The sequence below is a fragment of the Labeo rohita genome, chromosome 6 (assembly GCF_022985175.1).
Source record: "Labeo rohita strain BAU-BD-2019 chromosome 6, IGBB_LRoh.1.0, whole genome shotgun sequence".
Taxonomy (NCBI): Eukaryota; Metazoa; Chordata; class Actinopteri; order Cypriniformes; family Cyprinidae; genus Labeo; species Labeo rohita.
In genome coordinates, this window is record NC_066874.1 from 17275721 (window position 1) to 17292966 (window position 17246).

Here is a 17246-nt window from a genome sequence, read left to right on the forward strand (position 1 = left end):
ATAAAATCCACAATGGGTAAATCCAGACAGGAACGGCAGGGAAACACATACCAACATAACCTTAAGATCGGACGAACAACACTTAACTGAATACAACTTATATAGGGGTGCTAATGATACAAGGACAGGTGTGGGTGATTAACTAATAAGGACTTAATGAGGACAGGAACAGGAAAAACCATATATGGGCACAGAAGGGAGAAACCAACACAAACAGTCAACAGGGGTGTGAGTTTACTCCCCCCTCCTGGAAGGCACGACCTTGCGCCGTAGAAGAAAACAAAAACAAAAACAAAGGAGTGGACGTGGGTTGGTAACAGAAAGTCAGTGTAGGAGGAGGCTCTGGCGGACTCCCGGGGGAAGGACAACCAACAAAGTCCAGGGTGGTGACGATGGAGGGAGGAGCCAGGGAGGACACAGAAGGGTCCAGGGTGGATCAGATGGAGGGAGGAGCCAGGGAGGAGACAGAAGGGACTCGGAGCAGGAGGAGCCAGGTGAGACCCAAGCCGCAGCCATGATGGTAGCCCACAGCGGAGCTGACGGAAGGAGGAGCCATAGTGGAGGAAGGGCTGACGACTCTGGCCCAGGCGGAACCGGAGAGATGAGGGAGCCTGGTGGAGCTAGTGGGCTGACAGGGGAGACAAGGGAGCTGAGAGCCGGGGTGGAGCCGCTGGGTCGGAGGGCCGAGGCAGAGTCCAGGACTCAGAGACTGGAGGCGGAGATGAGGAATCCTCCAGCCATGACGCCGATGGAGACTGGCAGACCCAATCCCAGCTGAGGAATAAGGGTCTTATCTAGCGAAACGATACATCATTTTCTATTTATGTACTTTATGTAATATTTATAGAATTTATATACTTTTCAACCACAAATGCTCGTCTCGCACTAGCTCGACTTCACGTATTACATAATCACATTGAAAAGATCATACGTAGGTGGAAGTACCAACCTAGCGTTTACAAAGCGAACGTGCAAAGAAAGTCAAACGCCCTTTACAAAACAGGTAAAACAATAATGTCAGATGATTTTGAAGTTAAAGGAGAAAATGAGATGGAGAAAGAAAGACATGAACCTTTTGGAAAAGGAAGTGAACTAATCCAATAATAGTCCAGCTATGTTGAATGAGCCTTAGTCAGCCAGCAATTTACCAACTTGTACTAAACTGATCATGGATTAAAACGCAATTACAGTTTTAAAGAACAGCCATCTTTAGTGCTGTCATCTGAAATAAATTACACTGATCTGAATGTTTACTAGAAATAGTGCCTTAAATAAGCTTCGTTCTAGAGGTAGCTAGTTGTCCTTATCTGCTCCTTTGTGCTGTAGAAAAGTTACTCTCATCACAATCAAACTGAATCACACACAAAAAAGCCAATCCTCTGTACTGCAGACATCCATGTTTCCTCAGATCTCACTGATCTTTGGACCCCTATCAATCTGGCAGCTGCCCACAGGGAGCTACAACTGAAGAGACCAGGAGCCACCTGGATAAAAGCACACATAAAACGCCTCCGTAAAATGCACCTGGATTAATAAACAACAAACTTTAGTGCACATACCATTATGCAAATGTTCACCCAAGCGTATATACACTCGGCGTAGTTGGATTTTTTGCAACTGCCGCCAGAAATTGAAAAGAGGATTTTAAAATTGTGCTGTATGTTGAATTCAAAAGCCACACTCCAAAGGCAATCGCTGGTTTTACAGATGTAATCGACTCAATCGACTGCACTCTTATTGCAATAAAAGCATGAGTGGAAAATGAATTTGCTTTCAACGACAGAAGGCACTTTCAGTCTATCAGTGTTTAAGTAATCTCACCAATGCAGATGTGAGGTTTCCTGAGACAATGCATCATTTTATCTTACAATAATGTTGACAACCCATCTTTACATTTAAATTCTATGTGATGACTGGTTGAGAATATCTAGTAAAACAAATATTACAGTATTCAGGAAAGCTCACTATTATGTTTTTCATGTAAGATTTTTATTCCTACAAAATGAAGTTATTTAGCAGAATGTTGAGTATCAAAATTACAAAATACCTTTATATATAAGAAGCAAATAGCATAAAATATATCTATATGACTTGAGCACTGTCTCTCTAAATGTATAAGTAAATATATACACTACCAGTCAAAAGTTTTTAAGTTTAGTAAAATGTTTTTAGTCTTTTCTGCTCTCCAAGGCTGTTTATTTGATCCAAAGTACAGCAAAAACAGTAACATTTTAAAATCTATTTGAATATATTGTAAAATGTAATTTATTCCTGCGATCAAAGCTAAATTTCAGCATCATTACTCCAGTCTTCAGTGTCACATGATCCTTCAGAAATCATTTTAATATACTGATCTGATACATGTATTATTGTATTGTTACATTATACACTTATACACTATACTATTCAAAAGCCTGGAGTCAGTATGTTTTTTATGTATTTATTTATTTGGAAAGATTTATATGTCAGATAAAACAACTTCTGAACGTTGTATTTATCAAAAAACCTGAAAACATTCTACTCAGCTGTTTTCAACATAATAATAATAATAATAATGATAAAAATTTGAGCAGCAAATTAGAATATTAGAATAATTTCTGTAGGATCATGTGACTGCAGTAATGATGCTAAAAAGTCAGCTTTGAAATCACAGGAATAAATTACATTTTAAAATATATTCAAATGCAAAATAATTATTTTAAATAGTAAAAATATTTCAAAATTTTGCTGTACTTTGGATCAAATAAATGCAGGCTTGGTGAGTAAAAGAGACTTTTTTTAAAAAAAGTAAAAAATTTTACTGTTCAAAAACTTTTGACTGGTACTGTATATATAAATAAATTAAATTAATTGGAAAAAAAACACTAAAAAGTTTACACTATAATTACACAAAATATTACATTATAAAATTTGTAAAATTATAAATAATTTTGAGATTTGCTTAACATTAAAGTGCCATTAAAAAATAAACATGCAAAATTGCTGTAAATATGCAATAGTGGTCAATATTAATCTAATCTTAAAACAGTGATATTTAAAAAAAAAAAAAACAACAACAACAATATGGTACTGGTTTTTGTGTGAGTAACAGACATAAATTTAACCCATTATTTAACCCGAATTTGTTTTGAAATGTGTTTTATTTTGGTCTTTTTCTTAATATATGTGTTATTTTTTGAATTGAGATTCAGAAGCCACACTCTGTATTATGTGTAATATATCATAAAGAGAGGCAGTTCTCAGAACAGAGTGATCATGTATAGCAGTTATTACCGTCATCAAACTGACGGGCAGAACGTAACGGCTGTCTGTTTTAATCTAGACCGCATCTTCTGATTCTCGGGACGATATTGAGAACACCTTTATGTTCGCCATGCACGGAAACAGCCATATTTCCACTCAATTTCAGCATCTGATTTCATTTTGTTCTTACATAATGTTTTCCTTCTGTCATAACAGGCGACAATTGGAATCGACTTCCTGTCAAAAACCATGTATTTGGAGGACAGAACGGTAAGCAGTCTAGCATGTTCTAATTCAGCAGTAAATCAAACAAACTCTTCTGTTTTCTATTCCATGTCGAAAGAGAACAGTTTTAATGAAACCATATTGAATCCCCAAAGCTTTTTTATTATCCCAGCTGGATTTCTGACCGTTTTAGTATATGGCTGGAAGCTCACGTATCAAGAAAATAGATCGTATCCTCTAGAGATGTCTGGAGTTTATAACCCAGAAATGATTCCATGACCTTCAGCGGAGCAGTTTGGTGTGGTTTTATAAGGTCATATTGATCCAGCTCCTGGCTTGGCTCTGCATGTGTTTACGTAATTGTGTCTATATGTGTGTTTGAGAAGCTGAATAATTTGACTGTTCAGTTGGGGGTCTCTGACTTGCAGGTTCGGTTGCAGTTGTGGGACACGGCAGGCCAGGAACGTTTCAGGAGCCTCATTCCGAGCTATATAAGAGACTCCACCGTAGCTGTGGTGGTGTACGACATCACAAGTGAGTGTAACACACACCCTTCAATGATCAAACCTCCTTTAGCTCTGAAATACTTCACAGAGAGCTAAAATCAAGGAGCTTAACATGATTACAGATAACCGGCTTGTCAGTTGGAAATGTGAGCAATGATTTTCTATCAGTTAAGTGTGTTACAGGTCTGGCCTTGTTTAACTCTATAACTAGATAGATTCAACCCCAAAGATGTAAGAAGCAGCTGTAAGTTATTTTTCACAATAAAAAGATGACAGTTTTATTGCCCGTAAACCCCACTGTGACTTTTAGAGACTGGGTTAGCGATGCACAGCTTTGTTGGTATAAACAGAAAACACAAAGCTTGATTTTATAGGTAAAGCAAAGTCAGTTTCACCTTGAAGCAGAAGCAGGTTCATTGATGTCAGGCTGCACATGAGCAGGCATAAATGGCATAATAAAACCTTACTTTATTAGTTTGTTACATATTTTAATAATATGACAATGGCACACAGTGGTGCACAATAGCTGCGTTTTGTAAAAGTAAGAAGTGATAGAATCTCAACTACCATATAAATTTAACAATAAAAAATCTAATTTAAAAAATCCAAACATCTATAATATAGTAATATATAATAATAATAGTAATATATAATATAGTAATATAATAATAATAATAGTAATATATAATATATTCTAATAAAATCATTTATCCTCCAACCAAAGTATTAATAGAAATAGTGATGATATTATTAACACAAATTATAAATTTGTTAGGGCTGTTGATTAAATTAAATTAAATTAAATTAAATCAAAATAAATTAAAGTACATTAATAACTTAAGAATTGGAAAGGTTTCTCTAATAAACTGCACTTAACATTAAAATGTAATTATAAATTCTAATAAAAAAAAATGTTTAAAATAATTTATCTTCCAACCAAAGTAATAAATTAAATTAAATTAAATTAAATTAAATATTAAGAAATAACTGATGAATTGAAAAAGTTTTCTAATTAACTGCACTTAACATTAAAATATCATCATAAATTCTTTAAAAAATAAATAAATAAAACAATTTACTCTCCAACCGAAGTATTAATGAAAATAGTGTTGATGATATCAGCACAAATTATAAATCTGTTAGGGCTGTTGATTAAATTAAATTAAATTAAATTAAATCAAAATAAATTAAAATAAATAAATAAAATAAATAAATATATAACTTCAGAATTGGAAAGGTTTCTCTAATAAACTGCACTTAATATTAAAAATATCATCATAAATTCTAATTTAAAAAAAAAAGTTTAAAATAATTTACCTTACCAAAGTATTAATGAAAATAGTGTTGATGATATCAACACAAATTATACATCTGTTAGGGCTGTTAAATAGTAAAATAAAAATAAATAAAATAAAATAAAATAAAATAAAATAAAAAATAACTGATGATATCAACACAAATTAAATCTGTTAGGGCTGTTGATTAGTTATAAACAAAATATAAATAAATAAATAAATAACTGATTAATTGCACAGGTTTCTCTAATTAACTGCACTTAACATTCAAATTTGTCAAAATATAAATACTTCTATATATAATATCCAGATTAATGTGGAAACAACATGAAGTCAGTATTTTAAATACTTATATATAAAATAAAATTTCCCATTTCTGAGCATAAAAGTAGTAATTGTAGCTGTTCAACATTACAGTGTAATGCAGTATACCAGCCTAAACTGTAAATTATCTCTTTTTTTACTGTTTATTAATAATTATGGCGCATTAAAAATATTTTTATATCAACTTTAAATTTAAGTGAACTTAAACCAATATTTAACAGTAATTGTTCTGAATACAACAGCCTGTATTAATAGCAGAATCTGAAATCTAGTTTATTTCAGTGTTTACCCTACAAAGTAGTTACCACCTACTGTCTCTGTTTTTCTCTATAAAGATGTGAATTCGTTCCAGCAAACTTCCAAATGGATCGATGATGTGAGAACGGAGAGAGGAAGTGATGTCATCATCATGCTGGTGGGCAATAAAACAGATCTGGCAGATAAGAGGTGAGTTGTCTCACTCTCAATCTTTCTCACACGCTTTTATTATTAAGCTGCTTAACATGGCTGTTTCACTCACCAGAGTGTGAATCGAAGCTGACAGTTTCATTAAAGAGATTCTCTGAAAAACAAAAAGGAAGCCTTTTCCTCTCACTCTAGAATTTGGGGAATGCAGGATGACTGATAATTTTAGAACAAACCCTATATTTGTGTGAAATATAAGAGGTGAAAGAAGCAAAAATAACACATTGTTTAGAGAAGGTTTGCCCTAAAATGATCTCTCCCTGAAAGCAGTGATGCTACACTACACTAAAAGTACCATAACTAGTATTATTTTACAATTAAGTTTTAAAATTACAAGCTACTTTTTTTCAAACTGTTAGGCAAAATGCTACATTACTGTTATGTATTTGTGCAAATGGCCGAGTGAGTTGAGGTAATATTCAATCAATGTAGTGTTGAGAAGTATAATTATTTTTAGTGAAGTGATTTATTTAAATAACTTGACAAAAATTATTCTCCAATCCAGCTGAGACTTTCAATTTAAGATTTTAAGTTCATCGCTGTTTTTGACTCAGATATACAGTATAAAGTCAGCTAGATTTTGTTTGAAAGGAAATTAATACTAATATTTAGCAATGACTCAATAAATTGATCAAAAGTGACAGTAAAGACATTTATAATGTTACAAAAGACTTCTGTTTCAAATCTATTCTTTTGAACTTTCTATTCATCTTGAAAAAATCCTGAAAAGAAGCAGTTTTTATAAAAATAATAAGCACAACATTTGTAATAATCATAAATGTTTCTTAGGTATCAAATCTGCATGTTAGAATGATTTCTGAAGGATCATGTGACAATTCAGCTTTGCTATCACATCAGTAAATTATAATTTATTCAAACAGAAACTAGTCATTTTAAACTGTAATAATATTTCAAAATATTACTATTATTATTATTTTATTACCCTGTTGGAAATCTTGCTCTGACTAAAAAAAATAAATTATATATTCTAACAGTCAAAAGTTTTTGAACAGTAAAATTTTAAATGTGTTTTAGTCTCTTCTGCTCACCAAGCCTGCATTTATTTGATCCAAAATACTGCAAAAACACTACAATTTTGAAATATTTTTACTATTTAAAATAACTGTTTTATATTTGAATATATTTTAGAATGTAATTTAGTCCTGTGATTTCAAATCTGAATTTTTCGTATCATTACTCCAGTCACATTATCTTTCAGAAATCATTGTAATATTCTGATTTGCTGCTCAAAAAACATTTATTATTATTATTACTATAATAATAATAATTATTATTATTATGTTAAAAAATGCTGAGTAGATTTTTTTTCAGGTTTCTTTGATTAATTATTTTATTTATTTATTTATTTTTTTGTATATTTAAAAATATATTTTCCCATTGAATAGCTTTAATGTAATTAGTTACTTTTTGAAACCAGCTTGTTGTTTGGCTAATTACTTTTTTCACAAGCAACTTGCACTACACTAAATTATAAGTACCTTGTAATGTTTGAGAAAGAACCGTTTCAAAGGAGCTTCCCCAACATTTCTGTCAGTCTACATTTGTTTTAACACTTCCTTGTGTCATGCTTTAATCAGTAAAAAGCTTGAATTTATAGTCGCCGGCACTAACATTAGTAAAAGCATGTGGATGGGAACAGATCTGTCTTTTTAACTCTGCAATTTCAGTGTCAAATGCTTCACTATAGCTAACAGATCAGAGAAACGTGCCATCAAACAAATTACACTTTTGTAAGAAATGGGCATTTCATGCTTCACTTACTCAGTCCTTCAGAGACGTGGGAGCTCAGGGATAAATACTGCTCACTCTCTCTCTCTTTTGTCATTTTCCTCTCTCTCTCTCTCTCTCTCTCTCTCTAACTGTGTATGTCCCAGAGGGAGGTCAATGTTTTCCTCTCTGTTCTTCAATAATAACTTGCCTCTATAGTTTTCATCCTCCATTGCACCTCCTGAGCAAAGACCAGGTTATCCATACTAATTCACAGCTCTCAGTCTTAGGGGACTTTGAAACAACAGAACAATTTTTAGTAACAGATTATTAGAAGCAAGAGCAGTTATTACAATTAAATATGGTGATAAACCTAAAAAGACTTTTTCTGTGTACACAAAAGGCCTATTTCTCTCAAATATTGTTCACAAATCTGTCTAAATCTGTGTTAGTGAGCACTTCTCCTTTGCCGAGATAATCCATCCACCTCACAGGTGTGACATATCAATATGCTGATTAGAAAGCATGATTATTGCACAGGTGTGCCTTAGGCTGGCCACAATAAAAGGCCACTCTAAAATGTGCAGTTTTACTGTACTGGGGGGTCCGGGTGGGTCTGAAAACCAGTCAGTATCTGGTGTGACCACCATTTGCCTCACACAGTGTAACACATCTTCTTCGCATAGAGTTGATCAGGTTGTTGATTGTGGCCTGTGGAGTGTTGGTCCACTCCTCTTCAGTGGCTGTGCGAAGTTGCTGGATATTGGCAAGAACTGGGACACGCTGTCGTATACGCCGATCCAGAGCATCCCAAACATGCTCAATGGGTGACATGTGCGATGAGTATGCTGGCCATGCAAGAACTGGAATGTTTTCATCTTCCAGGAATTGTGTACAGATCCTTGCAATTATCATGCTGCAACATGAGGTGATGGTCGTAGATGAATGGCAAACAATGGGCCTCAGAATCTCGTCACGGTATCTCTGTGCATTTAAATAAAATGCACCTGTGTTTGTTGTCCATAATATACGCCTGCCCATACCAAAACCCCACCACCACCATGGGCCACTCGATCCACAACACTGACATCAGCAAACCGTTCACCCACACAACACCATACACGCTGTCTGCCATCTGCCCTGTACAATGAAAACCGGGATTCATCCGTGAAGAGAACACCTCTCCAAAGTGGCAGACGCCATCGAATGTGAGCATTTGCCCACTCAGGTCGGTTACAATGACGAACTGCAGTCAGGTCGAGACCCCAATGAGGACGACGAGCATGCAGATGAGCTTCCCTGATACGGTTTCTGACAGTTTGTGCAGAAATTCTTTGGTTATGCAAACCGATTGTTGCAGCAGCTGTCCAGGTGGCTGGTCTCAGACAATCTTGGAGGTGAAGATGCTGGATGTGGAGGTCCTGGGCTGGTGTGGTTACACATGGTCTGCGGTTGTGAGGCCAGTTGGATGTACTGCCAAATTCTCTGAATCGCCTTTGGAGACGGCTTATGGTAGAGAAATGAACATTTAATTCACAGGCAACAGCTCTGGTGGACATTCCTGCAGTCAGCATGCCAATTGCAAGCTCTCTCAAAATTTGCGACATCTGTGGCATTGTGCTGTGTGATAAAACTGCACATTTTAGAGTGTCTTTTTATTGCACACATGTGCAATAATCATGCTGTCTAATCAGCATCTTGATATGCCACACCTGTGAGGTGGATGGATTATTTTAAAGGAGATAAAGGAGAAGTGCTCACTAACACAGATTTAGACAGATTTGTAAACAATATTTTGTAGGCCTTTTGTGTACATAGAAAAAGTGTTAGATCTTTGAGTTCAGCTCATGAAAAATGGGGGCAAAAACAAAAGTGTTGCGTTTATAATTTTGGTCACTCTACTTTTGAGGAGACTGTAAACATGACACTTAGCAGAAAATATTTTTTTAAAAGAAACTCTGCTTGTTTGTAATAAGTCACCATGGTGATCAATAGCGCATGCTGAGGTCGAGCTGAACTCTTTCTATTGTAACGTGTTAAATATGAGTGTTCTGCAGGATTTGTTTCCCTGAAGACTGTGATGGAATGTGGCAGGTGGAGGTGGCTCAGAAACAGAGTAACAGGCTGATAATGAAGGCTCTGTGCTAACATGAAATACCCATTAACTCTCATTATGTCAGCCTGGACATTTAGTTCATTTAGTAAATTGAGTTTAGTATAGTTTGTGTGACATGTCATTTCCTATCAAGAATTAGGTTAATTTGGTTCAAAGGTGGCATTCGCCTTAGTTTTTTATGTAACATCGGTGTGCCATTTCGTCTTGACTTCTCTGATGGGCAGCTATTGTCCAATCCAATCACAGTGTCTGCCACTGCTCTCTAATACAGAATGAGACACAGCCTGTTTCTGAGCTACAAAACAAGACATTTTCTAGCATTTTCTAAAGCATTTTAAGGGGAAAGGTCACCCAGAAACCAAAATTCTGTTATCAGTGACTCACACTCATACTTTTTTTACTTTTAATACATTTTTTAAATATATTCTTTTTAACTGTAAGACTTATTCCTTCCATAGACATTTTTAATTCCTTTAATAAAAAGAAATGTTAAGACATCAAATATATTTTAAAAAAATATTTAAGATTCTGCACTATTTCTAAGTTTCTAATCAAATGTAGGCAAACTTGTAACACTGATCATGTGATTTTCCATCCACTGAAGCAGAATAGAATAGAATAGTATAGAATAGAATAGAATAGAATAGAATAGAATAGAATAGAATAGAAAACATTCATAAGTTTAGGATCTGTAAGATTTGAAAAAATATATATATTTTATTCAGCAAGGATGCATTAAATTAAAAGTCACAGTAAATATTCTTATGTTGTTGTTTTTTTCTGTTTTGAACTGTGACAGTATAAATAAATAGTTCACTGAGCACAAAATCAAAATATTAGAATGATTTCTGAAGAATCGTGTGATACTGAGCACTGGAGTAATGGCTGATGAAAATACAGTGTTATCAAAAACATCTCTTTTATTATTACTTCAAAAGTGTTGAAACAGTCCAGGAATACATTTTCAAAATATCTTAAAATAGGGGACAATTATTTTAAATTGTAATATTATTTCCCAATATTACTGCATCACTTTTTTAAGAGATTTTAAAAATGTAAAAAAATGCAGACCTAAAATACTGTACACTAAAGGTGCTTTAAAAGGTTTTTCACAGCAATGCCATAGAAGAGCCACTTGTAGATTTTTTAGATTGTAATATAAACAGGGGACCAGCTGCATAAACTGCACAGAAAAAAAAAACAATAATTTACTAATTAACATTTTTATTTTGCAAGTTTTTGCACACATACATTTTAAGTACAATTTAAGAATTTAAGTAAAATCTAGCTAACTTAGCTAAGTAAGTAAATGTATTGTTCGGGGTGTCACAAATCCCCATGAATCCCCATTAATTCAAAATTGATGTTTTTTGGCTTTAACCTTAAGGTTATCTGTAAGCTAGTCTGCTCCAAAACAATGACAAAATTCGCATTTAGAAGATATAAGCATTCAAAACTTACAGTCTCTAACTTCCGCCAATATGGATCTACGATTTTGATGACATCACCCTGCACTTCAGCTTCTCATCAAACTTTCTGTCCAATTAAATGCTTTCTAGAACCCAAAGCGTCCCGCCCCCTACACAGTAAATAGATGCTGAAGCTGCGGCTGAAATCAGTCACTTTCTTACAGATTTTGTATTTTCTGTACAGTAAATGGCATGGATAGGGAACGATTCAGACAGTGTAAATATACATTCCATTCGTGCCAGTGAAGTCTGGTTTCATGTTGTGTCACACGAACCGACACAGTACGCATACAGCCTGCTCTGGTCCAGAGAGATGATAGCACGAATCAAATAATATGCGCAGATCACAGTACGTATCAGACACATTTGAATTCTATGCAGTATGCTATTTTTATATATAGATAATGAGATATGGATGAGATTGTGGCTGTCATACACTGTCAAATGCAGCTTTACCCGGCACAACTCTGGCCCAAGCAGTCATATAAACAAAACGCTATTGGCTATTTAAAAAGTATTCCTGTTTCAGTTGAAATTACGTCAACACATGCTGTGTGTTTCAAAGCACTTCAGTGGATCTTTAAACTTGTATTAAACAGTTTTCTTCAAGTCAAATTAGTTTTCTTCAAGACTGGTCTTAACTGTTTTAAGTCGGTTACAAAAAGGTCGACTGGCCTAATTTGAGTCAGAAAAGTAAGAGTGATTATCTCTTGGTTAACTGCTAGTTGGTCTGACTAGTTCTTAAGACACTTAAAGGGGTCATTGGATGCTCATTTTCCACAAGTAGATATGATTCTTTAGGGTCTTAATGAAAAGTGTATAATATACTTCTCAATGGTAGTGTAAAACAACACCTTTTTACCTCGGCAAAATGAGCTCTGCAAAAATCATCCCATTCTGGTCGAGGCTGCTTTAAATGCAAATGAGCTCTGCTCGTCCCAGCCCTCTCTTCTCTCTGTGGAGTGACAAGCCTGTTTACTTTAGCCGCATTTAGCCGCTAAACTTGCTAACTAGCACACTATTAGGAAAGGCGATTGCAAAGATTAAAAAAAAAACCCTTATACTCACTTCTGCTGTAAGTGAAGCTGGATCACGAATGATTCGCGCGAACATATATGTATGTGGATCGGGAGGTGCATTCCCTTTACAAACAAATGTAATCTACTGGATCTTCAGCGGCTCAGATGTCGGGAGTAAATGACGACCACTACGCTCAATTCTTGCCTAACTTACATCCCTGCTCAAACATGGAGGTTGAACTGTTACAACTGATTTGTGGTAAGACGCCGGTGTCAATCAACTATCGTGGGAGCGGCCTCTGTCGGTGTGATGCCACAACAACAGGCATCTGAAAAGGGCTTGATTTGAAAAAGGGAATATTATTTTTACAGATTAATTAAAAACCACTGCATGGATTTTTATCATTATAGGGTAGATTTGTACATACACTGCCAACACACATTAATGTTCAAACAACATGTAAAAGTGAACTTGGCATCCGATGACCCCTTAGTCTTAATATAGTGGCTATGCTTATGCAACTGGCCACTGATTTCCAAGTCTTCTGAATCCAAAAGTAAGTAAATGATAACAAATCAATGACACAGATGTATTTACATGACACCATAGGGGGTAATTAGAATCTTATAAAGCTGAGTTTAGACTGTGACATGATGTTACACAACACTCTTTCTTCTGTTGTAACATAGTTGAGTATTGACTATCGAATAAGATTAGATTTAGGCTGTTTCACAACAGTAGATAAGACTGGCCTTGGAGCAATACATGAAACTGAATTAGTTGTTTTGAAAGAAGACAGACACTGTGGGATTTGTATAACGGTGGCAAGATGCCTTGGATAGGCTTAAAGTGTTTGTGGCATGGCAAGAAAGTGCTATGTAGTTTTTGTGCCAAAGGAAGTGAAAGGTTAAGCAGGGCCTGGCATCTTAAATATGACTATGGCATTAGACATACTGTACTCCTGCCTTTATGGCAGTGGTGAGAATGTGCTTTTAACTTGATGTGCATCTCATCATATGGTATTAGTAAGTGTTCTATAGATGCTTTTTGTGTTTTTAGTCTGATTCTGCAATCGTGATTGGATGACTGCGGCGGCAGTTATACGATTGGAGGCGGATCCTCTGTCACAGTGTAGCGAGTGTCTCTGCACAGGAAAGATATTAAAAACCCTGGGTCAGACTGTTGCCATGGCACCCAGTAATAAGTCAGGAGTGAGCAACCTGTCAGAACATTTGCTGCGGTATGTGTGTATATATAATTTATATAATTTTTAATATACATACAGTATACACACACATATGTATGCAAATAAAACATATCAAATACAGTATTTAGATACACACTGTACATCACATACTGAATATAGTATATAGAATTGTATAATTCAATTCTGGAAATGTGTTTTAAATTAAATGTCATGACAAAATATGAAATATTTTAGATTCTGCACAATTTCTAGGTCACTAATCAAATCTAATCAAAGCAAAAACTGTGTGAAAAGTGAGATTGCTTGCTTCCATTTAAAGAGTTCACACAAAAATGAAAATTCTCTCATTAATTACTCACCCTCATATCGTTCCAAACCCATAAGTCGTTCGTTCATCTTTGGAACACGAATTAAGATACTTTTGATGAAATCCGAGAGCTTTCTGACCCTGTAACTGACACATTCAAGGCTCAGAAAGATAGTAAGGACATTGTTAAAATAGTCCATGTAACATCAGTGGTTCAACCAGGATGTTATTAAGCTACAAGAATAATTTTTGTGCACAAAGAAAACAAAAATAATGACTTTATTCAAAAATTTCTTCTCTTCTGTGTCAATCTGCATTGCTGCCTGTGAAGGGTCAGAAAGCTTCATCATTTGATTTCATCAAAAATGTCCTAATTTGTGTTCCAAAGATGTCATCCCCCTTGTCATCCAAGATGTTCATGTCTTTCTTTTTTTTAGTTGTAAAGAAATTGTTTTTTGAGGAAAATATTTCAGGAATGTTCTCCATATAGTGGACTTCTATGGTGCCCACGAGTTTGAACTTCCAAAATGCAGCTTCAAAGGGCTCTAAATGATCCCAGCTGAGGAAGAAGGGTATTATCTAGCAAAACGATCAGCTATTTTCTAAAAAAAAAATTGACAATTTTTAAACTTTTTCATGACAGTTAGGGTATGTTGAAAAACTCCCATCTCATTTTCTCCCATCTCTACATCGCTGTTGTACCTTTTTTGTAAAGGGTGTTTAAACCTCCTAGCATGTTCACTTTGTAAACGCTCTGTACTTTTGCAGCGATGTAGGACAATTTTGAAGTTGCAAGAGAAAATGAGATGGGAGTTTATCAACATACCCCAACTGTATTGACCCGGAATGCACAGAGTTCACACAGAGCTAGACAAGACGAGCATTTGTGGTTAAAAAGTATATGAATTTTCAATATTTTTCTCTAGATAAGACCCTTCCTCCTCAGCTGGGATTTTTTTAGAGCCCACTGCATTTAAACTACATTTTGGAAGTTCAAACTTGCGGGCACTGTTGAAGTCCACTATATGAAGAAAAGTCCTGAAATGTTTGCCTTAAAAAACATAATTCTTTACGACTGAAGAAAGAAAGACATGAACATCTTGGATGACAAGGGGGTGTGAGACTTTGGTGTAAGCACCTACTTGTGCCATATTTTGAGAACAGATTTGTTCTCAGAAGTTCCCAAATAATTACAAAGAAACAGCAGCACATTAAATGTGAAATTTTGAACATTTTTGACTGTTTTCTTTTAAAACATGTTCCAGTAGTCTTTGTTTCATTTACAACTTCAAATAAATTTTAAGTGTATAGTAACTAGCTGTATATAATAGCAATAGAACTCAATATAATGTCTCTATTAGCTAAGCAAATGTTTGTGTGACAAATGTTACAGACTATTTTTGCAACAAAACGTCTTATACTGTAATACTATTAGAATAACAGATTTAAAGTCAGTGTGGGAGTAATGCATGAATTTCTGTCCAGAGGATGTTTGTTCTCTCAGAGGAACAGATGGCACTGCGCTCTTCCAGACACCCTAGTTGATGTCAGCTGAGATTACCTACCCTTGAGCCAATACCAAACGAAAAGAGACATGTTTAACCCAACCTAGTACTGTACATCTATCTGAAGTGTCAAACACAATCAATTTACTATCCACTTGAAAAAAAGCAAAACATGTTATGTGGAAAAGCATAGGCTTTGACAGCCTGCAGCACATTAATCAGCTATTTCAAGGTCAAGATGTACCATATGTATAGAGAGCAGTTCTGAATGCTTTTTCACCATTTCATAGACTTAAATAAGTTAGTGAAGAAGTGAGTGCTGTAAGGAATTTTTGAATATAGTCAGATATGAACTCAGTGATACATGCATGCTAAACCTGTATGTGCTGAGCCTAAGATAGCACCGGATAAAACATTTATGAATGGAAGATTCAGCCGAGAAAGCGGGAATTAAGGCTGACAAGACATTCTGCTCCATCGACATTTATAGCTTGTGCTACACGTCCTCTTCTTAATCTCATCTTTGTTTTTGTGGCTTGAATATCAAAATATTTAGCTTATGGCTAATGACTTCAAAAGCACATTCATCAGCCAGAGATGGACTTCAAGGTCAGGTTTGAAGTCCTTGTTTTGGTTTTCTGACTTAATTTGTTTAGATGTAAAAAATAATGGTATCTGTTATGTTTCATCGGTTTTTCTGCTGTCACCCTGTGCCTTCCCAGAAGGTTTCAATTGAAAAAACTGAAAAGCTGTTTAAAGCGCACTCTTTAATAGACAAGAAAAGGGCACGAAAACATATCTGCGCTGTTTGGGGGGACTTTGATCATGAAACAAAACCACATCAAACCATATCTCATGTTCACATCCGTCAAGTTCTTTAACTGTCACAGTAGCTTTGAAAAAAAAACCCTCATAGTTCTGCTATAGATGAATCGAGGACTGCATCTCTAAAGAGACCATGTTATCTCTGAGACAGAAGTAAGTCAAGGTGGCTCATCCTTAATGATCAAACTGCTATAAATGTAGCTGGTGATATAAGAAATAGGTGAGTAATGGAAAGCACAAACAGATTGATGGCATCAGAAGTGACACTTGTTCTGTGCATTAATAAGAAAAGATTTGTAGTTCCTTGGATGTCCACATGCTGCTTTAAACGTTCAATTAGGATGCTATTGTCAGTCATATCAAATGCTGAGCTAAGATTCAGAAGAACTAAGGCAATATTCCTACCAGAGTCAGTTTTTAATAAAAGGTCATTAGCTACCTTAAAATCTGACTGAAAACCAAATTTTTGTACAAAAAAAAAAAAAAAAAAAAGTTGTTTCAGCTTAAGATAATTTGTTTCCCCGTTGACTGAATTTTTTGTTTAGTCAACTTGAAATTTTAAGTTACTTAATGTTAATTTAAGTGATAACTGGAATATTTTAGTTGACTAAACTTAAAATTTTAATTTTAAAAACATTAAAAGCACTGCATAAACAGTCAATAAATGGTATTTTAATTTACATAAAAACTAAATTTAGGTATATTCGATTTTTTTTTTACCATTTAAAATGTGATGGTCAAAGGGGTTATGCAGATATTAAGATGAAAAAATGTTTACAACATTTTAGTTTTACCATTTTTAGTACTTAGAGTTTATTCTGTTTAGAGTGCATTGTAATTAAATAATGAAATTAAGTTCAGTATCACGGTAATTATATCAATAGCAAGTTTTGAGGGCACAGTTGGCACCGTTTACGGAAAACAAGCTGTATACTTTGAGAAGCAGCGAGCCAAGAATGCAATTCATGAGTTAAGTAAACTCACAAATGCCTCTGAGCTTCTGTCTGTGGA

At 34.9% G+C, this 17246-nt stretch overlaps 1 protein-coding gene across 1 annotated transcript in view; it reads left to right on the plus strand.

Moving 5' to 3' along the window:
* The window catches only part of rab6ba (RAB6B, member RAS oncogene family a), a 104477-nt gene that overhangs the window by 71017 nt on the left and 16214 nt on the right, over nt 1-17246 (plus strand). Inside the window, exons 3-5 of the mRNA XM_051111742.1 lie at nt 3460-3513; nt 3897-4002; nt 5929-6040. Of these exons, the coding sequence (XP_050967699.1) occupies nt 3460-3513; nt 3897-4002; nt 5929-6040 (272 nt within the window). The remainder of the gene's footprint in view (nt 1-3459; nt 3514-3896; nt 4003-5928; nt 6041-17246) is intronic.